Source organism: Oncorhynchus clarkii, chromosome 23, assembly GCF_045791955.1.
Source record: "Oncorhynchus clarkii lewisi isolate Uvic-CL-2024 chromosome 23, UVic_Ocla_1.0, whole genome shotgun sequence".
In the NCBI taxonomy this organism is placed as follows: Eukaryota; Metazoa; Chordata; class Actinopteri; order Salmoniformes; family Salmonidae; genus Oncorhynchus; species Oncorhynchus clarkii.
Genome location: NC_092169.1, coordinates 14,750,095 through 14,774,181, shown reverse-complemented (window position 1 = coordinate 14,774,181; position 24,087 = coordinate 14,750,095). Strand labels below are relative to the sequence as shown.

Below are 24,087 nucleotides of genomic sequence, written 5' to 3'. Positions count from 1 at the left end.
ATGTACACTTGTGTATTTGATGTTTAAAATGGCTTCTAAAGTTTGTAATTTCCACTTTAAAATGTCATACTTGATTTGCCCTAATGAAAAATCTATCAACCCCTACAAAAAAATGTAATTAATTATATTCCACATTCACATTGCCTATTTCTGCAGGTGTATTTTCTTTCAGTGGCAAACTGGCTCAAATTAAGTTCCTCCATCTGTACAGTAATATTGAAGGACCTGGTAACCCAGCCAAGAAGATCAAATGTGTGATTGAATCACTTGCTGTCAGTGTGACATTTTTTATGTGAGATTTAAATTATTATCTATAAATATTAGGTGCAATAAGTGGATGGTTTAAGTTGCTACATCAAATGAATCCATCTATCCAAAGTCACTATTCGTCAAAGGCCTAGAAATATAAAGATTGAATACCCTACATGCTTATGTATACTGTAAATAGCCCTTCTTTATTGTTGTAAGTTCAGTGCATGGATTGCTACTTCTGGGTCGTGAGTTGATTCCACCCCTAATGTAATCATATAGGAGATAGTAAGCAAAGGTGTTTGGTGCTGATCAATGTTAATCAAAATTATTGGTGAGTTGCAGAATTATGGCACTACGTGAAGGACCATATGGTCTGTGATGATGATCAGTTGAGCCAAGTGAGTTAGAATTAAGCAATAAGGCCATTATACCACGGCTAAGGGCTGTTCTTTACACACAACACAAAGCGGAGTGCCTGGATACAGCCCTTAGCCGTGGTACATTGGCCATAAACCACGAAGCCCCGAGGTGCCTTATCGCTATTATAAACTGGTTACAAACCTAATAAGAGCAGTAAAAATAAATGCTTTGTCATAACCGTGGTATACGGTCTGATATACCACGGCTGTCAGCCAATCAGCATTCAGGGCTCGAACCACCCAGTTTATAATGTGAAATGCATATTCCAGAGAGAATAGTGATGCATTTCGTCCTGTCCTTACAGTACATTTATTTTCTGTGGGTTAGAGTAAGTTAGTGAGATGTTAACATGTGTGTAAGTGAAAGGCAATAACAGCTTTGTGCATGTGAATTGATAAAGAAGTGTCAAAACCATGCTTACTTTTTCAACTGAAATTCAATCATATTTTCATAAAATAGTCTGCTGCATGTTGAATAACACAGTAATAAGAAACTTTAATATGTTATATAATATAATCAACAAACTTTAATATGTTAAAATAAGTCTATATTTTTTTCTATATGCAATAGTCAAATCTTGGATTCAACCCCTATTTCTGCACATTGATGGATTAGAACAGCTATTGGAACAGAACTATAACCTTGACTATATCCTGTTTCTAAAAAACAAAGCAGTCGAGGATCCCATATATCGCAATCTTCCTTTACATACTCCTGAAGTGCATGTCTGTGTGCAGAGAAAGAGAAAGAGAGAGAGCGAGACAGACAGAAAAAGGGAAAGAGACAAAGGAAAAGGAAGGGGAGAGAGAGTAACTGGGCTCTCTCAAGACTGGAGAGAAGAGGCAAGAAGGGTTCATGTAGAGTCGGTTCACTAATATAGTGTAATGTACTGTATATAACTTCTTCTTCCATGATGTTCTCAGCCTCCAAATGTTTGTGCTTTTCCAACAGGCTGATGTACGATTAAAGTATATTTTTAGAGAAACAGGCCTTCCACATGGTGATTCCTCTTCTGGTCAAGCAGAGACCAAAAAGGTGTGCCATTGGAAATCATTTTTAAAAAGTGAGAGAAACATTTGCCCGGTAAATAAATAATATCCATCTTCATATTTGTGGGCTACATTTCATGATGACAAAAATATATCCAGTCTCACCATGTAGTTCTGCTAACCTTTAGCCAGGGTATAAGTTGACCTTCTCCGGTTTTGAACGAAAAACTGAAGGCTTGGCAGAGCTAAGATTGTTTAAAAAAAATCCCCCATTGATTTCTAGTGCAGTTCAAACTTAGAATCCTGATTTAGATGATTTACTGTTATCAGATTATCCGTTCCCTGGAGCAGAACATCTACTGTTGTGATAGATCCCTTTGAGGGAAGATAGATGTGTAAAAACAGATCCAAAAGTCCATTCCAAAAGCCAAGATCTTCCCTAAGTTAAAGGAACCAGAGTTTCCAGCGACCATGCTTTTTGGACTCTGTCTTGGACTTGCGTTTGGGGGTTGAAGTGAACACCTCGTGGGGGTAAGGCAGAGCAGGGTATTGAGAGTTGTCCAAGGGGCACAGTCTCTTAATCAGGGGCTGTAACTTGTCCTCCTGCTGCTTGAAGTCCAGCTCCACACTGCAACACAAACAACACAATAACATTGAGTTAACACAATAATATATAATAAAACACAATCTTAAATTATAGCATACAATGGTGTTCTGGACAATTCTGTGCTTCCAACTTTGTGGCAACAGTTTGGCAGCAGATTCTTTCCTGTTTCAGCATGACAATGGCCCTGTGCACAAAGCAAAATCCACACAGAAATGGTTTGTTGAGATAGGTGGGGAAGAACTTGATTGGCCTGCACAGAACCCTGACCAACCCAACATCAGTGCCCGACCTCACTAATGCTCTTGTGGCTGAACGGAAGCAAGTCCCCGCAGCAATGTTCCAACTTCTAATGGAAAGCCTTCCCAGAAGAGTGTAGGCTCTTATAGCATTAAAAGGGGGACCAACTCTATATTAATACCCATTTTTTTGTGGAATGAGATGTTCGACGAGCAGGTGTCCACATACTCCCCAATTAAGGTGCCACAAATGTTCTGTGATATTTTCCTTCTCTTAGAGAAGGAAAATACTCGAATTTGAAGCTACTGTGGAAAGATGGTTCAATCCTATTTCGGTTTAGCTTTTAGAGTACCAGGATTTAAGAGATTGAATAACATTCAAACCAGTCTTAATTGTGGCTATCACAAATTGAACATGAATGAAGCAGCTCAAATATGAACCATGACTCTGCACAATCTGGTACATTGGATTTTGATCCCATAAAAGTGATTTTAAGTTAATAATATGATTCAGGAGTACTGCCAATTCGCCGGCATTCAATTTGTCCGTTGATAATCCAGGGCAGTCGCTAGCCATAGACTCCAGATGGATTGTTTGGGAAGCGCACAGTACAGTCTGATAATTCTCATAGCACCATAAATCATTTCCTCTAACACTGAAATGTACTGGATGTGACATCAGACTAATGTATATAAAAAGTATGAACATCTGTATGTTTCAGTGCATAGTGAAGGGTATTCCCTAACATGATACAGTATGTCCATCTAGTAGTCGGGATGTGAGTCATTTCTGATGTCTGATTTCCTCATCCTCTGCTGTAATCCCTGGCTGCCATCATCCGATTCCATTCGGGCACTGAGACTAAATCTCTCACTGCTGGGAGAAGCACCAAGCTTTATCCCAACCAAATGAAATCATTCACAACCCAAGCAGGCCCAGACGTACTACATCTATAGCTATTGATTAAGTTAATCTATTCATTTACGTATTACCATTGGCATGTGTAATAAATATGGAAAATACTATTTTGGAATGAGTAAAGTAGGATTCATACTGTCATACCTGACTGCCAATTTAATACATGTTGACAAAAAATATTTCCCCCGTAGTCATTATATTTTCCAGGCCTCTGCAATTTAATCAAAAACATCCATTCTCTGAAGATTGCAATGTGTGGTTGTACAGTACTAGAAGCAACAGTAAAAATAGTAGCAGTAGCAGAAAGTGTAATTTTCCAACAGGCAAGTAACATTAACCTTATCACACAATGTTGTCTAAGACTGATCTTATTTATCGTTGATAAATTGTTTTTATTGAAAGTGTAGAACAATTTGAAGCGGCCTACCAGTCAAACAGATGTAAGTTAAAGAGGAGTCAAACCTTCTGAAATTACATGAAACCCTCCAAGGTCAAACATAAGTATACACAGTGTAGGCAGACAGATGGATGTACAATGCCCTGTTCAGCCCTTTTCACAATCACCGGCATGACAGGCAGTCCAATTAGTTTTCTGAAGGAGATGCTCTGCTCAAAAATGACAGAATTAATCTTAGGAAGTGTCCATACCCTTAAGATAAGTGTCAGTTATTCAACTCTTTGACAACCTTCAGAGAAAATGATACATGGTGCCAGACAGGCATTTGGTGGTGCAGAAGATTGAATCAATCAATAAAGGTGTGATTACAGGAATATAAATGTGACTATAAATACAATCTTGAATATATACAGGTAGTTCATACTTGAACTTTCCCCCCAAAACAGGATTGTGAAATGATGAGCACTTCAATGATGTAGTATGTGCCAGCACATACTGTACCTCTGTTTTGGGTTGTTGAGATTTTACATCGGTCAGTTGATTCTTACTTCCATCAAGATTGAATTGCCACAACTTTGAAATGAGTTGCACGCTTTGTATATGTACAGAAGACGTCCTCTTATTACCCAGTATTTCTAGAGCCATTCTGAAAGCTCAGCATTTCAGGGCTCTTGTTGATGCCAAGCTTTCGCTAGAAAACAGCACAAAGCACAACAGCGCAGCACACTATGGAATGGTCTTGGCACTTATTAAGCAATGAATCACTTGGCAGAGAGCTGCAATTACTGTATGCTGTGGACAATTGGCTCATCAGGGAGCCCGAGGAACACTGTACTGTGCGGGTGGCCCTGGGGAGCAGGTGACTGAGTAAACAAAGACCACGGATCTCAGATCATCTCATTCTCAACAGATTGGGACAGCTAGAGATGGGGTATAGCATTTTCAATCATTCACAAGCAGATTAATCATCTGTTTAGCTACGGTCTGTGAATAGCTGTGTGTGTGATCACTAGTGCCTGATTGTTTAGCTGTGATCCCGGTGGAGTGAACATTGTTTAATGATTGTTCTTCCTTGGAGGGTGGTGATGGCAGATGTTGTCTCCTACATGCTCTCACTGTCTTCCTTCTCTGGTTGGTTTCTAATTCTATAATGTTGATGGTGTGGTAGCACATTACTTTACTATTACTGTAGGTTTTATTCTGATAATCTGCTAAATGAAGATGTAAATGTTCTCAATATTTTCTCCCCTTCCCATATCACCTCCAGAATACAGTATATTATACAATGCTCCTTATTTGTCTTTCCTTCTGGGCTACCGACATGAATGGTGCAGGCACCCCCCCAAAAAAATAAAAAATAAAAATATCCAACTAATATACTTCAATTGCCTATGTTTATTTATTTATATCACCAGAGTACAAATGACTGACTTGGAACCAATGAACATATATATCTTTGACTGACAAGGTGCCATTTTGATAGCACCTTCTTTGTTAAAATGTCAGCTAAGGTCCAGCTCTATTTAATGGTTGACTGCCTTACAGTAACACAGTCATGTGCACACAGAATGACAGACACATACTTTATTGAACACATCGATACTACAAGCCCTCTCAACACCAATGAAACTACTGCATCTTTGCTAAAAGCAGGGGGCATACACGCTAACCCAATTAGCTACTTGCTCTTAAGAGTAATTATATAACATCTTCATTAAACCCAGCTCATACAACCAGGAACTGTATTTGCACTGATTTGTGAAGTCGTTATTAGCCTCAAATTAGCCTTATAAAAAATCTCTGCAAACAAGATTCAACCCTCACCTTCTTTTTGAATTCTGATTCTTGTACCTATGTTATGCATTATGAACTAGAACTAGTAACCCAATCCGTGTGGGTGTGCATCAGAAATCAGGCTTTTCATCTGTGCTCCCCTGGTATGGAATATGGGCAAAGACCCTAGACTGTTTACTGTTGATGTTACTGCAGAGCCATACTAAGTAGTCTAAGGAATCTATTCAATTCGTATCGAAGAATTTCAGTGTTACAGCATGATTGAAATTTAAAGGCAATGTTGCCGAATTGGTGGTGACTGCATTCATGGTAAACACTGCATATGTCGGCTCAATCAGAAATTACCTTTACATTTCTATTGCGCAATCAGTAACACTTCAGCGATACAGACTGAATAGAGCCCTAAGCTCCAGAAGGACATTAGCATGGCTGGGAACTGTATGGAGCAGAGGTTAGACACTCTGGGCCATAATCTCTACATCCACTGTTTTCTCAGGGGTTTTTTGCATTTGTTTCCCCAGCCTGCTTTTCAATGGGATGTGATGTGACTACAGCAGTGAGGCCTTTATGCTCTCTCTCTCATCTCCCTCCCTCTCCATCCCCCCTGTCCCTCTCTCTGCTCTGTTTGTATCAGTAGCAGTGATGCAATGGATGCTGCAGTATACAAGAGGGAGGGGCTGGGAGTGTCGGGCGGGAGTTGAATTCTGGGTAGGGATTGTAGATTGACTACCTCAGCTCAACTGGGCACCTGCAGGAGCCCAAGCCATGGATTGATTAACCATATTGGAACTGACTTGCTGTTCGGAATTAGAGGCCACGTCTCTGCTGCTGCTAATCTTGGCAATGAGCAGTTACTGTCCAAGTTTGAGGAATAATTGGCCGTTTGGTTCAGACTTTTTTTTTAGTTTGGCTCTTTTTAATTCTGCTCACTGTATCCAGGCCAGCTCATTAAGTGGAAGCAAAGAATGGTTTGCCCAGCAAGGTGATTATTGCTGGCTGCCCTATCAGCACTATGAGTCACCACCACAGGCCCTGGCAGGAATAGGCCTGTCATAACAAAGAATGGTCTACTCAAACCTCTACTGTTTGTCCATTTTAGGTTGGATATCTATTTTTATTCACATAGCTAGCGCTGAAAGCCACAGTCCTAACGTAACAGTTCAAGAAATCAACATACATCTCAGAAAATAAAGAATAGTAAAAAACGAATGGCTAAACAAAGTATACACTGTAACATGTGAAGTAGATAACATTAATGATATAAGAAAATGGTAAACACTCATAGAAAGAATCATCATTCGCCTTGTAGACTTTAAAAATATAAATTGGGGGACTGGGTGTGACACTCAATCCAGTGTGTAAATCAGCAAGATGGAGTAAGGGGATACTGCAGAGAAAAAAATGAACTAGACCATTTGCAAAGTTTTTTGATATATTTACTGCCCATTGCGCTGGCAGAGACAGATAGCACTTGATAGATGGTCGTCTTGCTTTCATTTCCCAAGTCCTACTCAAGGACAGTCAAAAAAAAAACCCGCAGAGGCACACAATTTAGGAGCTGAAAAACCTATTGAACACAGATGGAATGATAATCATTTCCTTTGTATATATTCCACAGGCCTTTTTCTAATAACAAAATGAATCATTTGCATAGACTTTTCATGGAACGGCTGTGTTTAGGTTACATCCTGGCACTTCCAGTGGAAAATGTATTTTCCTTTTTAAAAAGGATTGAGAGCTATCTATGGATAATCTAAAATTTTGAGAATAATTATCATGCATTCTAGACCTGTGTCAGCGTAAAGCTGTTGTCTCTCTGTGATCAGTGCACTGATAAAGATAAAACATATTTTTGCCTCTATCAAAGCAGTTTTCCTTCTCTGCCCTTTATCCTTCCTGGCTCCTTCTCTGCCCTTTATCCTTCCTGGCTCCTTCTCTGCCCTTTATCCTTCCTGGCTCCTTCTCTGCCCTTTATCCTTCCTGGCTCCTTTTCTGCCCTTTATCCTTCCTGGCTCCTTCTCTACCCTTTATCCTTCCTGGCTCCTTCTCTGCCCTTTATCCTTCCTGGCTCCTTCTCTACCCTTTATCCTTCCTGGCTCCTTCTCTGCCCTTTATCCTTCCTGGCTCCTTCTCTGCCCTTTATCCTTCCTGGCTCCCTCTCTGCCCTTTATCCTTCCTTGCTGTATATTGTTTAGTTAGTCCTTGTTTGTTTGATTTCTGTATCTCTGTCCCAATAGTGTTTATGGTGTGATGTACTGTAAGTCATCTGCATTGTTGGTAAACAGTATATTATTTGATTCCTTCTTTCTATGTGACCTTGTGAATTAAATCAAACACCACTTCAGAATTTCACTTACAATCAACCTCTACTGAAGCAAAGCTATTCATAATTCATGTAACATCTTTACATATCTCCAACCAAGGTTCATGAATAAAGGAGCAAAGTGTGTAGATATGTTTATCCCCTCTTATATTCCCAGAATTACAAGTGTTTTTCAACACATCGTTTGTTCTTTTAGTTAGTACATATATACTCCACATACCCAAAGGACATTAGGCTGCCTACATACATACAGCATTACCCACGTAAAAGCCTACATCCTGTACCTGTTCTGTTTCTTCCTGTTATGACATGCATTCTTGTATTAGTGTGGAAACTGTGTTTATTTTAAGTAATCCCATAATGATATCACACCAAATGCATAGCATCACAAATAAGAAGGAGCATTCTTGTTGAATCATTGTGAGACATCAATGGCTGTAATCACTTTGTTAGCATACAACAGCTCATACATTAACTAATTAGATTATGTAGTTTGTAAATCAGGAAGACTACACGAAGCAATGCATATCAGCATTTATGGTAGGAATTGAATCATTTCAAATCCTCTTTCGTGCCACACTAGTCTTCAGTTAGATACTGTACTAGCAAATGTGATTTGTCACATTAGTTATCTCAGATTTTAGATCATCAAAAATTATTATTTTTTAAAATCTTTATTTAACTAGGCAAGTCAGTTAAGAACAAATTCTTATTTTCAATGACGGCCTAGGAACAACTATTCAGGGGGAGAACGACAGATTTGTACCTTGTCAGCTCGGGGGTTTGAACTTGCAACCTTCCGCTTACTAGTCCAACGCTCTAACCACTAAGGGAACATATTGCTCATGAGGGAACATATTGCTCATGAGACTAAGGTAAAAGAAAAAGCACATCATTACATTAATCATTCCTGCATGCCAATTTCCTTACTCTGACACCATGGCTGTTACATGAAGCATTATTTACGCACGCAACAAGAGAACAGGGCTGAACAAAATGAGAGGCTTTGTCTGGATGAGAACATTCATTGATTAGGTACTGATTACGTTAACTCAGGTTAAAATGGAGATTAACTTCTAGTTTAGTTTATTAGGATCCCCATGAGCTACTGCACATGCAGCAGCTACTCTTCCTGGGGTCCATATACAGTGCATTTGGAAAGCTTTCAGAAGCCTTGACTTTTTCCACATTTTGTTACATTACAGCCTTATTCTAAAATGTCTTAAATGCATTTTTTACCCTCACCAATCTGCACAGAATAGCTCATAATGACAGCGCAAAACCAGATTTTTAGACATTTTTGCTAATTTATTACAAAAAAAAAACATATTCCTTATTTACATAAGTATTCAGACCCTTTGCTATAAGACTCCAAATTAAATTTAGGTGCATCCTGTTTCCATTGATCATCCTTGTTTCCATTGATCATCCTTGTTTCTACAACTTGATTGGAGTCCACATGTGGTAATTCAATTGATTGGACATGATTTGGAAAGGCACACACCTGTCTATATACGGTCCCACAGTTGACAGTGCATGTCAGAGCAAAAACCAAGCCATGAGGTCGAAGGAATTGTCCGCAGAGCTCCAAGACAGGATTGTGCCGAGGCACAGATCTAGGGAAGGGTACCAAAACAATTCTGCAGCATTGAAGGTCCCCAAAAACACAGTGGCCTCCATCATTCTTAAATGGAAGAAGTTTGGAACCGCCAAGATTCTTCGTAGAGCTGGCCGCCCGGCCAAACTGTGCAATCGAGGGAGAAGGATCTTGATTAGGGAGGTGACCATGAACCCGATGGTCACTCTGAAAGAGCTCCAGTTCCTCTGTGGAGATGGGAGAACCTTCCAGAAGGACAACCCTCTCTGCAGCACTCCACCAATCACACCTTTTCAGTAGAGCGGCCAGACGTAAGCCTCACCTCAGTAAAAGGCACATGACAGCCCGCTTGGAGTTGTCCAAAAGGCACCTAAAGGACTTAAACAAGATTCTCTGGTCTGATGAAACCAAGATTAAACTATTTGGCCTGAATTCCAAGTATCACGTCTAGAGTAAGCATGGCACCATCCCTAGTGAAGCATGGTGGTGGTAGCATCGTGCTGTGGGGATGTTTTTTAGTGTCAGGCACTGGGAGACTAGTCGGGATCGAGGGATAGATGAACAGAGCAAAGTACAGATAGATCCTTGATGAAAACCTGCTCCAGAGCGCTCGGGACCCCATACCAGCGGTCATGAGTCATGAAGGCCTACAAATTCCAGGTGACCGTTTAGTCACAGTAATTAGGCTTCTCCAAGGTCTGATGCTGATGTTGGTCATTAGTAGCCTACCAAACTTGCTAAATGCCTGGTCCTCAGCACTCAATTGTCCCTCTAATCATTCTGACATTAATAAAAATCTAATCAAAAATCTAATCAAACACTTCCTGAGAGCCCATGACCTCATGTTGAGCAACATTTCTATAGGCTATGCAATTGTGCGAGAAAACAGGGTGATGGCATCTACTAAACAGAGAAGGATCCCATCAGCTTTCTATAGGCTTACAATATTTACTTCTCAACTTTCCTAATATTAAGCAAATTGCTTATATTTACAACAGGAGTATAGCCTACCTGGCTGGCATGAAAATGAACCACGGGAAAAGCATCCTCCATTCGCTGTTTAAGTGCGTTGATGCCCCTGTTTCGATACAGGTGCATGATAATGGTCCATTCTAATTCAAAACAAATTTCACACATACTGTATTATTTAGTATCCACTACCATTCAAAAGTTTGGGGACACTTAGAAACGTCCTTGTTTTTGAAAGAAAAGCTATTTTTTTTGTCTATTAAAATAACATCAAATTGATCAGAAATACAGTGTAGACATTGTTCATGTTGTTAAATGGAATATCTACATAGGCGTACAGAGGCCCATTATCAGCAACCATCACTCCTGTGTTCCAATGGCACGTTGTGTTAGCCTTTTAAAATTGTAAACTTGGATTAGCTAATTGATCATTAGAAAACCCTTTTTCAATTATGTTAGCACAGCTGAAAACTATTGTCCTGATTAAATAAGCAATAAATATGGAGCATCAGATTCTTATTGGAGCATGTGGGTTCGATTACAGGCTCAAAATGTCCAGAAACAAAAAAAAACTTCTGAAACTCATCAGTCTATTCCTGTTCTGAGAAATTAAGGCTGTTCCATGCGAGAAAATGCCAAGAAACTGAAGATCTCGTACAACGCTGTGTCCCACTCCCTTTACAGAACAGCACAAACTGGCACTAACCAGAATAAAAAGAAAAATGGGAGGCCCCGGTGCAAAACTGAGCAAGAGGACAAGTACATTAGTGTCTAGTTTGAGAAACACAAGTCCTCAACTGGCAGCTTCATTAAATAGTACCCGCAAAACACCAGTCTCATCATCAACAGTGAAGAGGCGACTCTGGGATGCTGGCCTTCTAGGCAGAGTTCCTCTGTCCACCGTCTGTGTTCTTTTGCCCATCTTAATCTTTTATTTTTATTGGCCAGTCTGAAATATGGCTTTTTCTTTGCAACTCTGCCTAGAAAGCCTGCATCCTGGAGTCACCTCTTCACTGTTGCTGTTGAGACTGGTGTTTTCTGGGTACTATTTAATGAAGCTGTGTAGAGTGTGCAGTCATTAGCATACATTGTCATTATAGTTTCTTGTAAGACAAGTGGCAAATCATTTGTAAAAAAAAAAAAAAGAGAGAAGTGTAACGGCCCGAGGCAACTGCCCTGAGGGATACTGTACTCTATACTGTACATATCTAATGTTAGAGAAGCTTCCATTGAAGAATACTCTCTGAGTTCTAACGGATAAGTAACTTTCCAATCATGTGATGACAGGTGATGTAAAACCATCTAACAATACACATCCAAATATCATCTTATTGTTAATTTTGGAGTCGTTTGAGTCAGTGCAGTATGAGTTGAGAGAGCTTCACTATATACATGCTGAAAGTCAGTAGTGAACGTGTTCTTTGAAAAACAGAATTGTATTTGTTCTCCATCAGTTTACTGAAAACATGCAGCAAACTGACTGGTGGGCTGTTAGAGCCCAGTAAAAGGGGCTTTACTATTTTTAGGTAGTGGAATTACTTTAGCTTCCTTCCAAGCCTGTGGACACACACACTCCTTTTGTTTAAAGCCACAGCAAATAGTGGTGGCAATAAGGTCTACTACCATTCTCAGTAGTTTGCCATCTAGGTTGTCAATACCTGGTAGCTGATCATTAAGGATGTTTAACAATCATTTCCCACCCCTTCCACACAAAATTCAAAACAGCAATCATTCTCTTTAAGGATTACCCCCTTTTTTCAATTTTCGCCTAAAATGACATACCCAAATCTAGCTCAGGCCCTGAAGCAAGGATATGGATATTCTTGGTACCTTTTGAAAGGAAACACTTTGAGGTTATGGAAATGGGAAAGGAATGTAGTAGAATATAACACAATCGATCTGGTAAAAGATAATACAAAGAAAAAAAAACATTGTTTTGTATTTCTTTTGTACCATCATCTTTGAAATGCAAGAGAAAGGCCATAATGTATTATTCCAGCCAGGTGCATTTCGATTTAGTCCACTAGGTGGTGGCAGCGTATGTGCAAAGTTTTAGACTGATACAATGAATCTTTGCATTTCTGTTCAAAAGTGTTGTATCAAGACTGCCCAAATGTGCCTAATTAGTTTATTAAAAACTTTTCATGTTCAAAATTGTGCACTCTTCTTAAACAATAGCATGTGTTCATTCACTGTAATAGTTACTGTAAATTGGACAGTGCAGAAGGATTGACATAAAATAAGCTTTCTGCCAATATCAGATATGTCTATGTCCTGGGAAATGTTCTTGTTACTTACAACCTCATGCTAATCGCATTAGCCTACGTTAGCTCAACCGTCCCATGGAAGGGACACTGATGCCGAAGAAGTGTGAAATGTCACAATAACAGTAGAGAGAATAATTTATTTAAGCTTTTATTTCTTTCATAACATTCCCAGTGGGTCAAAGGTTTACTTACACTCAATTGGTATTTAGTAGCATTGCCTTTAAATTGTTTAATTTGGGTCAAACGTTTCAGGAAGCCTTCCACAATAAGTTGGGTAAATTTTGGCCCATGCCTCCTGACAGAGCTGGTGTAACTGAGTCAGGTTTGTAGGCCTCCTTGCTTGCACACAACTTTTCAGTTCTCCCCACAAATGTTCTATAGGACTGAGGTCAGGGCTTTGTGGGCCAATCCAATACCTTGACTTTGTTGTCCTAAAGCCATTTTGCCACAACTTTGTAAGTATGCTTGGGTTCATTGTCCACTTGGAAGATCCATTTTCACCAAGCTTTAACTTCCTGACTGATGTCTTGAGATATTGCTTCAATATATCCACATCATTTTCCTACCTCATGATGCCATCTATTTTGTGAAGTGCACCAGTCCCTCCTGCAGCAAAGCACCCGCACAACATGATGCTGCCACCCCCACAACATGATGCTGCCACCCCCGTGCTTCACGGTTGGCATGGCGCTCTTCGGCTTGCAAGCCTCCCTCTTTTTCCTCCAAACATAACGATGGTCATTATGGCCAAGCAGTTCTATTTTTGTTTCATCAGATCAGAGGACATTTCTCCAAAAAGTACGATCTTTGTCCCCATGTGCAGTTGCAAACCGTAGTCTGGCTTTCTTATGGCAGTTTTGGAGCAGTGACTTCTTCCTTGCTGAGCGGCCTTTCAGGTAATGTCAATATAGGACTCGTTTTTACTGTGAATATAGATACTTTTGTACCTATTTCCTCTAGCATCTTCACAAGGTCCTTTGCGGTTGTTCTGGGATTGATTTGCACTTTTCACACCAAAGTATGTTCATCTCTAGGAGACAGAACGCGTCTCCTTCCTGAGCGGTATGACGGCTGCGTGGTCCCATGATGTGTTTCCTTGTGTACTAGTGTTTGTACAGATGAATGTGGTACATTCAGCCATTTGGAAATTGATCCCAAGGATGAACCAGACTTTCCCATGATGTTAAGCAAAGAGGCACTGAGTTTGAAGGCAGGCCTTGAAATACATTGACAGGTGCACCTCCAATTGACTCAAATGATGTAAATTAGCCTATCAGAAGCTTCTAAAGCCATGACATCATTTTCTTCCAATTTCAACTGTAAGTGGATGTCACAGATCCATTACTATTGATATACATTCAAGTTGGTTGAGTGATAACTTGGGTCATGTTCCAGTCATTAGTCACGGTAAGAAGCTTCCTCTTGAGAGGACAACTAGATGATAACCAGTCAATGTTCAGGTCACTCTGTTAGCATTAGAGACCTTATCTAACATCTAATATCAACTCTAGTAATTGGGGACTAGACTAGAGTCTATACCTGGTCAAATTATTTAGAAGTTCCCTTAGCCAAAGTTTTTTTTTTAAATGCATGCTGTTTTTTCATGGATAAAGTGTATGTACTTAAGCACGAGTTGTTTACTAAGATGACGATAATGAGTGCAAAAAATTGACATGAAAGTATTTGTTGAAATTGGTTCACTTTTTAAATTTAGATCTCTGCTATAGCAGTCTCTGTTACGGTGTTTATTTGCGACATCACAAACCCTGCTATCTTAGGTTTTCCCCTGTGAGTCTTTCCCTGCCTGTAAGGCAAGCCGTACAGCTGAAGAAGCAGCTAGCTGAATGGAAGGTGCTTGCTGGCACACTAGGGTACAAAAACAACTAACATCTTGATGGTGACAAACTTTGGAGGCTCAGTACCATGATTCAGATGGTATGCTTCCGTATATTCTGTAATATTGTATATTGTTTAAATTGGAGTCGATCTCTGAGATGGATGTTTTTATTCTTGTCTTTGAAGGCAAAGTGAAGGAGTTAGACTCTTGTCACAGTGTGAACACATTTGCAACCTGCCTGAGGATCATTTAGATCTCTCAGACGAGTGGAGAAGTCAGAACATCTATAGTTTTCTTTATTTATTTTATTATCTTCAACCATGACAATGTTATATGTGCAGAACCTGCATCTATAAATTAAACTCAATTTGCTGCTTCTAATTCGGTTTATGTGTTAATTCCTTTCTACATTCACTACATTCCTCTATTTAAATGCTCACCAGATTCTGAAATAAGAGTTGAGGATGTCTATACATAATTGTAATAGGATATCAATAGTTTATTTTCATAATTGATCTGACCCAGATAGGAGTGTTCTCTTCTCCTTCAGTGAACTTATCATTGATCTCAGACACACCATTTCCTAGTATCTATTTCCACCTCAGATTCACGTGGATGGTGCTCAATAAATTGATCTCACTCTGACAGAAGTATTCTATCAATTGTCATTATTGTTTCACAATCGAGCTACGCCCATTAATACTTAATGCAATACCATTAACACCATGCAGTGATAATAATGATATCCTCTGAGTTCAGTAAACTATTCAATTCTACTCATTACCAGAAAACACATTCTACTTAATTGACTCTTAGCACTTGGTTTGCCACATTACAGTATATCACCTCACACATACAGTACATATAAGCATCTCTCATGCCATGTTGTTCCATTGCAGGTGTAAGTGACCTTTCAAGCTGTAAACAAGCTGTAAACAAGTACTCACCTATAAATGATGCAGGCACTGTTTCGACACGTGTCACAGTTGGCTGTGTCCTGTCCCGTTCGGTAGGAAAGCCTGGGGAGAGGTGAAAGAATGGATGATGCATTTATTTCATTTTCATTTATCTACTGACATGGATTTGTGTTAATAATGCTAGTCGTTTGTGAGATTGGATTGACCAGGTAATAGACATACTCACTAGATGTAATATGCTCATCTCTATCCTTATGACACAGTATACAAGTGGTTTTCATAATATTGTTTTCACCAGACCTTCTAACAGAACTAATGCATTATTAACCATGTTTATGAATACTAAAGAAAAATCAATATATGTGATCTCTCTGGGCTCCATCCAACTGAATGTATTCAGAAAAGAATGAGATTTAAGGAGGCAAAAGACAATCAACATGACAAATGCTGTCTGTCTTCTTTATCGCATTCCAAAGAGCCCTAAAGCCCAGTCTCCGCCCTGTATTGTCTTGTCATTACTTAGATTGCTATGCTTCCTCCATCTTTGGCACAATTGTATGTACATTCTGCTCCTGAGGCATACTTACAGTAATCAGACATAAGTGTGAACTGAGCATGCATGGAGATTTGATGGCATCTATATAAATCTCTCTAGTAGTCTCATAGTGTCAACAGTCTCATCCTTCATGTTACATACGTTGAGATGTCACATACGTTGGTGGCAGTGTTGGGATTTCTCGTTCATGATGTGTAGGGGACAGTGGAGGCTGGTGGGAGGAGCTATAGGAGGACAGGCTCATTGTAATGGCTGGTGGGAGGAGCTATAGGAGGACAGGCTCATTGTAATGGCTTGAATGGAATGAAAGGAATGGAGTCAAACATGTGGTTTCCATATGTTTGATGTGTTAGATACCGTTCCATTTATTCCATTCCAACCATTACAATGAGCCTATCCTCCTATAGCTCCTCCCACCAGCCTCCACTGGTAGGGAGGGGTCAACTGGAAAGCAGAAGGGGCAACTGGGTCCACCAGGACATGTAATTGCTTATTGTCACTGGGGAATGATGGATGAGAACTAGAGGGGTTGAACTCTGCTGCTCACCATGTCATAAGGATGACCTTATCTGTCTTGGATGGATCAAAATTGCAGATGGGAATGCAAGGTCACCAAGTTCATCTGTCCATGTCACCTTAGAGGTTGCTCTTGAATGTGGAGTTGAGGGCCTGAATACACAATAACTCTTTGAGTCACACAAAAAGAAGGGAGGTTTTTTGTTGAGATATTTGAGTGTTACCATGATAATCAAGGTCATCACATTTCTAGCACAACATCGTCTACTGTAAATCTAAACTACAATTGTATTTACTGAACTGTATTTTCAGTTAATCTAGCAATGTACCAATGTTGTGTTAGGCCAGATGACTTTATGTGAGGACACTGTGTCGGAAAGTAATTCTCTAAGCTCTGACACTATAAGTCATCTCTAAGCTGTGCCACTGTTTGCTGGCACAGGCTCACTCCGGTGTTATTTGCTCGTCCTCATTGTGCAAATAAGAAATCCTCACTGTCCCTATAGCGCTGACTTCCACATCACTGTGTGTGCTCTAAAAGCAGAGCTTTCACCTGAGAAATCCATCCACATACTGTAATGCCTTTATCCCAGTGAGAATAAGACTGGCTTTCAGACACTATTCCGTTCCACCGGAAATCTGTGACCATCACTTTGAAGACAGACAGCTTTAGAATGGCTTGGCAAGGAGCGAGAAGGTGGGGAGGGAGCTGAGATACTGGGGCCTTGTGGTGACGAGCAGGCTCTAATAATAGTGGTCAAACATACTAAAGGGCCATATGAGCCCATACTTCAGAGGAGATGAAAGCCAGTGCTTTATGATGCGTTGATAATTGGTCCTTTTAAACTAGGCTTCAAGGAGCGACATCAGGGGTACCGTGTTCTCTGGTGGCTGTGGCGAAGGCTTAATGCAATTTGCTTTGTGCCACTCTGGATTGTAGTGATGGAGCAGAGCAGACAGCCTTCTGCATTCTGTCTAATGATGAAGAGGTTTGGCCTTTTGGAGTTGGCACATAAACTTTATGCACTTGTTAGTACCTCTGTACAACTGAGCAAATATACTTAATGATATCTACAGTTCAATCAGAGACCACTTACTTCCTTGCTATTGGAATGAGATGACACAGATAGCCTTGATGTATGTATTCACAAGCTCAATTTAGCTTACACATACTGTTAGACCACAGCAGTTTGAAGGGCTGCAGGACTACCAAGAACATCAAATCTCAGTGATGACTGAACCACACACACACAATGTATGTACTCACTTGAGTATGTCAGTTATGTCAATTCCATATGTGACTGGTTACAGGATCCTAGGATTATTGTAATTTTTTGACAAACTGTTCTTTACATTTTATAAAACCAGGGTCCAATGTTTACTTTTTTTCTCAGTTGGCAAAAAATCTACTGGCCCAGACAGAATTTTGACTTTTTGGGACATCAAATCAAATCAAATTGTATTGGTTACATAAACATATTTAGCAAATGTTATTGCGGGTGTAGAGAAATTCTTGTCATAGTGTAGTTTTAAAACGCATTGGAGCCCATTTTTTAAAAATAGCATTGTATTCATTAATTGTATTAATTCATTCATTTTTATTTCTAACGTACACTAGTGTCTGTAATTTAGAGATTTTTTTTACATAAGAAAATAGGATGCTGACCCTTTAAGTCAAAAACAGATATCAACATGGCTACAGTAGCCTAGCCAAGACGAATGCTATGTGTCTTTTTGTATCTTTCTTTTAGCACACTATCGACGTAGCCAGCATATTGCTAGTACAGTATGTTCGCTATTGAAAGTTTACTTTTTAAAATAACTTTCCCTAAAATAAATAAGCTCTTCGTGTAGATTGATGGGTGCTTCTTTTTGCTCTGGACAGCTTGCGTGTGCTGTGTGAAGACATCAACTCACGTACAGCTCGAGCCCTCGAGAAGTTGTGACTCGCGGGAACATGGTGGTGCTTGAATGAGTGTCCAATCATATACCTCAAAAACCAATAGCGTAACTTTTCTGTGTGTAGTCTTTAATGGTTTTCAATGGTAGACTGCAACAGAGCAGGTTAATGTTGAACTGGAATGCGAAAATGCTCTGAAAAGTTACCGGCACAAGGAGAACCATTTGCCAACATGTTTTTACTGGCCCCGTTAATGCCTGAACCTGAAAAGTACAAAATGGTTTGTCATACACTGCAACGGGAAAGTAATGCAGCTTTTAAAGTTGATAAACTTGGATACCCACTTTGAGAAAAAGCCCTTTTAAGTTTTGCTTCAATTATCACAAAGGCTAGAGAGCTCTTCCTTGTATACGGCCATTCAGCATTGTTCACACTCTCTTAGCGCCACCACCCATCTCTTCAACAATTGACATGTAAACACACGAGTCAGCATGGAATTGTACTACAGAAAGTAATCTCTCACAACTGAGCTTTGTCTATAGCACCAGCTAAAATCAGGGCAGCAATGTTGTTGAGAGATGTAGCCACAATTTTTCCATAGCTACAGTTGAAGTCGGAAGTTTACATACACTTAGGTTGGATTCATTATTAATTAAAACTCGTTTTTCAACCACTCCACAAATTTCTTGTGAACAAACTATAGTTTTGGCAAGTGGGTTAGGACATCTACTTTGTGCATGATACAAGTATTTCTTTCCAACAATTGTTTACAGACAGATTATTTCAATTATAATTCACTGGATCAAAATTCCAGTGGGTCAGAAGTTTACATACACTAATTTGACTGTGCATGTAAACAGCTTGGAAAATTCCAGAAAATGATGTCATGGCATTAGAAGCTTCTGATAGGCTAATTGACATAATTTGAGTCAATTGGAGGTGTACCTGTGGATGTATTTCAAGGCCTACCTTCAAACGCAGTGCCTCTTTGCTTGACATCATGGGAAAATCTAAAGAAATCAGCCAAGACCTCAGAAGAAAATTGTAGACCTACACAAGTCTGGTTCCTGTTTGGTAGCAATTTCCAAATGCCTGAAGGTACCACATTCATCTGTACAAACAATAGTACACAAGTATAAACACCATGGGACCACACAGCCATCATACCGCTCAGGAAGGAGACGTGTTCTGTCTCCTAGAGATGAACGTACTTTGGTGCGAAAAGTACAAATCAATCCCAAAACAACAACAAAGGACCCTGTGAAGATTCTGGAGGAAATAGGTACTAAAGTATCTATATGCACAGTAAAACAAGTCCTATCCCGACATAACCTGAAAGGCCGCTCAGCAAGGAAGATGCCACTGCTCCAAAACCGGCATAAAAATGCCAGACTACGGTTTGCAACTGAACATGGGAACAAAGATTGTACATTTTTGGAGAAATGTCCTCTGGTCTGATGAAATAAAAATAGAACTGTTTGGCCATAAAGACCATTGTTATTTTTGGAGGGAAAAAGGGGGAGGCTTGCAAGTCGAACAACACCATCCCAACCGTCAATCACGGGGATGGCAGCATCATGTGGTGGGGGTGTTTTGCTGCAGGAGGGACTGGCGCACTTCACAAAATAGAAGGCATCATGAGGTAGGAAAATTATGTGGATATATTAAAGCAACATCTCAAGACATCAGTCAGGAAGTTAAAGCTTGGTCACAAATGGGTTTTCAAAGTGGACAATAACCCCAAGCATACTTACAAAGTTGTGGCAAAATGGCTTAAGGACAACAAAGGCAAGGTATTGGAGTGGCCATTAGAAAGCCCTGACTTCAATCCTATAGAAATTGTGGGCAGAACTGAAAAAGCGTGTGTGAGCAAGGAGGCCTACAAACCTGACTCAATTACATCAGTCCTGTCAGAAGGAATGGGCCAAAATTCACCCAAGTTATTGTTGGAAGCAAGTGGAAGGCTACCCGAAACGTTTGCCCCAAGTTAAACAATTTAATTAAAGGATATGCTACCAAATACTAATTGAGAGTATGTAAACTTCTGACCCACTGGGAATGTAATGAAAGAAATGAAAGCTGAAATAAATCATTTTCTCTACTATTATTCTGACATTTCACATTCTTAAAAATGAAGTGGTGATCCCAACTGACCTAAGAAAGGGATTTTTTACTCGGATTAAAATCAGGAATTGTGAAAAACGGAGTTTAAATGTATTTGGCTAAGGTGTATGTAAACTTCTGACTTCAACTGTATATCTTTCCAAAAATCTGTGATAGCCAAGATTATCTATAAACTGACCATGTAAGCCCCCATTCTGTTATAGACAGACGCCTGTGACATGACAGACCAATCAGGACTCATCTCTTGGCATCTTTAGTCCCTCCATTATCTCAGCCAATCATGGCTGACCAGGAAGGATCCTGTCTTTCTCCCTATATAGCTCAGTGCTTTCTCCTTGGCTAAACTAGGCTCGTAATTTAACATTTTTTATCCATATTTACAGATCACATACTAGTTTGTAATCAAGGCACATGAAAGTTAATATGTTCAAGAAGGCAATTCCGCAAAAGAAATCTTTAAAAATCTATATATTTTATTTTCAAACCACCCTCCTATGAAGTAAGAACTAGAGGCAAACTCCCACCTTGAGGAATTTGGGCACATTTGATGCATGGTGGCTGGTTCAACTCACCCTTCTCTTTGAGCCTCGCCCTTCTCCAGCTCTTGGATGACCCCCAGTAAAACCTTGATGGTCTCCTGACTGGAGCTGATGAGGTTTTCCATGGCCTGGAGCTTTCCCTTAATATCCCCATTCCCAGGTAAGGGCACTATCTGCTGACAGGCACCCTGCTGTCCTGGAGGGCAAGCCTGATCCTCCAGGCCCGACTGTGTTTTCCTTGGGGCTGGTAAAGTCCCTGATTGGTACTGATGTGCCTTTACCTTGACCACAGAGCAGCCAGCACTGTGGGGGTGGGGCAGTGTCTGAGACTGTTGTCCATTGGGCTGCATGGCCTTCTTGCGTTTGTGGTGCACCGACGGACTCCCTAGGCCTAGACTTTCCACTTGCGTCAGGGAGTTCCAGGCAACAGGACTTGTGACCTTTAATCTTGTGTCCTGTAAGAGTTCCTCGCAGTTTGCCAACTGGCGTTTGGCGGAAGGGTTGGCACCCGTCGTGTCCACTTTGGATAATACTTTGTGTTTGGTCCTCACGCCAGAAGCCTGGTTCTTCGGCTCTCCCATGGGAGTTGGGTCATTTGCAAAGCACTCTGTGTCCTTTGTGAGGAGAGAGGGGTCCGGGCATGCACGCCCGTCTACGCAGTTGGCACCGGATAACAGATCCTCTGTGCCACTGCTGTCATCCCTGTGGTGGAGCAGTGCCTGCGTCTGCCGCACATGCTTCCCTGCACCCTGAGATGACGAGCACTCCTCTAAACTCACTGCCTCGTCCTGACCTTTCAAGTTACTCAAAAACCCATTGTTTTGACCCTTGTAGTCCTCCACCAAGGCCGTGTGTTTGATGGTGTGTCCTTTCTTTCGCTCGAAGGGGAAAGTCTGGTAGTGTTTCGTAAGGTCTGGTGACGTCTGAACACCCGTGCTCTTAGTCACATTGGGGATGGAGCGCCGCGCAGGCATCGCCATGTACTTCCTGTATGCCACTTTACAGGAAATGGACCTTGCTCCTCGCCCCCCTGCCCGCTGCTCGTTCTGGGCGTCACAGATATCCTTGAAGCGGACTTGTAAGGCTTTGTTCCTCTTCTTCACCTGCTGTTTGCCGTCAGGACCGTATTGTGCCTCCAAGCTATGTGACGGGCCTGTCTCTGAATCTGACTCTGAGTTGGAGAGCACGACCCTGCTGCTCTCCTTGCTCACCATGGTTTCTGGGAGAAGGGAGAGAAATATACAGTGTATGTCATAATATGCTGGGGTTTAATCACAGTACATTTACTTTAGGCAGCAGATCGTTTTTATTTTCTTTGTTCTGTTACTGAGACTAGAGGTGTCTAGACTGTCAGGGCCCGGTTGCATAAAACATCTTAAGTGTTTTCCTTAAGGGTTCACCTTAAGGAATAATTGTCCCTTATCTAAGATAATTGTTTAAGGGTGTTAAATAGATCCCCTCAACTATTCCCTTAGGTAAGAGCATACTTAAGGGGTTTTACTGTAGTTTGAAAGCATGTACGGCTGAAAGAGTATCTGGTTACCATGGAGACAGCCCGATTCACCGACTAAATGTTTCCTCAAAGAGATTACATGTATTTTGTGAGATAACAGAACAGAACTTTGAAAAATCAAGACAGGATAACCAAATTGCTTCAGAAGAAAATAAACCAAGTTTATTTTAGTTACTTTTTTCTCAACTTGTTTCTATTTCTTTCTAGCACATCAAGCTAGCTTACAGAGTAGATAGCTAACTAGCCAGCTAGATTTGTAGCCATGGTTTGTGCACCTTCCATTGTTTAGGTAAGTAGCTAGCTGGTTAATGTTTTCCTTTTGTAACCAGGGCAGACGAAAATGACATTCAACTCCACAAATGACGTTTACATTGAAATCGATACTGAATGAAGCAGTTAATGGGGATCCTTAACTTTGCCACTAAATTTAAGGGGGGGATTCACCTTAAAATGTTTTGTGCAACTGACTTAAAGTTAATGAAACTTTAAGGGAAAAGATAACTTTAAACGTTTTATGCAACCGGGCCCAGAGATGAATTTATACGAGATCACGATTTATGTCACAGATGAGACACACACAGACACAGACTTATTTTATATTATTATTCTTATGACAAATAAAGATTTCTATAGATATTCCACATTCAGAGCTGTCGTATTTAAGGGGCTGTATTGCATTGAATAATGTTTGACTTTGTGTCATTGGAATAGTGTACGAGATTTATAATAGATTTGATTACCAACGGACTAACATGGAAAGCAGTTTTAGGGAATGAAATTGTGTTAAAAGGAAATATCAGAGTTGAGCTAGTTCATCATCTTTATACGATGAGACACTATGTGATAAATAAACCCGAATGCATCATTTGTTACTACACAAATGCAGGCCCTTCATGGCATAGTCACTTCTCTGAAAGCAATCACGTTCAATCATTTTGAGACGTAGTCAATCCATCAGTATGCTTGGTGACATACTGTTTTTTCATCTCAAACTCCTTATAAGTCCAAAGTCCAAAGCACTACCCCACACAATTTGCTTATAATGAAACAGACTGTAATGAGGTTATGAAGTTATGTAGAAAAATCATATGTATGTCATTGATATTTCGTAGTTATCCAAGAGCCTGTATTAGCCTTAGCATTGCCTTCTGTCCATGTGGGCAATATATGAGCACTGATTCTACCACACTACCCCTAATGTCACCTGAATAAAAGGAAGAAAGGAAGCCCCATTACCAACGTTTTAAAGAGAGTCTGTCAGTACTTCAGGTCCTCTCACTCACACAATATTAAGATAGCATTGGACAAGGACTGATAAAAGGGGCAACTGAATGCATTGGGAATCGTGCCAGGTGTTTTACTTTGTAGCCTTGTAGACATTGACTTTTTTTTGTATCTCAGACTACAGATGAAAG

General features: G+C 40.3%; 1 protein-coding gene across 1 annotated transcript; it reads right to left on the bottom strand.

The window, feature by feature from the left end:
• Positions 1-2,105: 2,105 nt before the first annotated feature.
• LOC139381890 (inhibitory synaptic factor 2A-like) lies at positions 2,106-22,373 on the bottom strand. The gene is made up of 3 exons (XM_071125742.1): positions 21,193-22,373; positions 15,555-15,626; positions 2,106-2,289 (listed from the first exon to the last, which is right to left on the bottom strand). The coding sequence occupies exons 1-3, from the start codon at positions 22,371-22,373 to the stop codon at positions 2,106-2,108; spliced, it is 1,437 nt and encodes a 478-aa protein (XP_070981843.1).
• Positions 22,374-24,087: the final 1,714 nt, after the last annotated feature.

What these genes read in the sequence shown, in the direction of transcription:
- LOC139381890 (XM_071125742.1), bottom strand. Translation starts at nt 22,373, where the DNA reads ATGGTGAGCAAGGAGAGCAGCAGGGTCGTGCTCTCCAACTCAGAGTCA. An exon ending in GGCGAGGCTCAAAGAGAAGG is followed by an intron (nt 15,627 to 21,192) that starts GTGAGTTGAACC and finishes ACCTCTCCCCAG; the next exon opens with GCTTTCCTACCGAACGGGAC. An exon ending in AGTGCCTGCATCATTTATAG is followed by an intron (nt 2,290 to 15,554) that starts GTGAGTACTTGT and finishes TTTGTGTTGCAG; the next exon opens with TGTGGAGCTGGACTTCAAGC.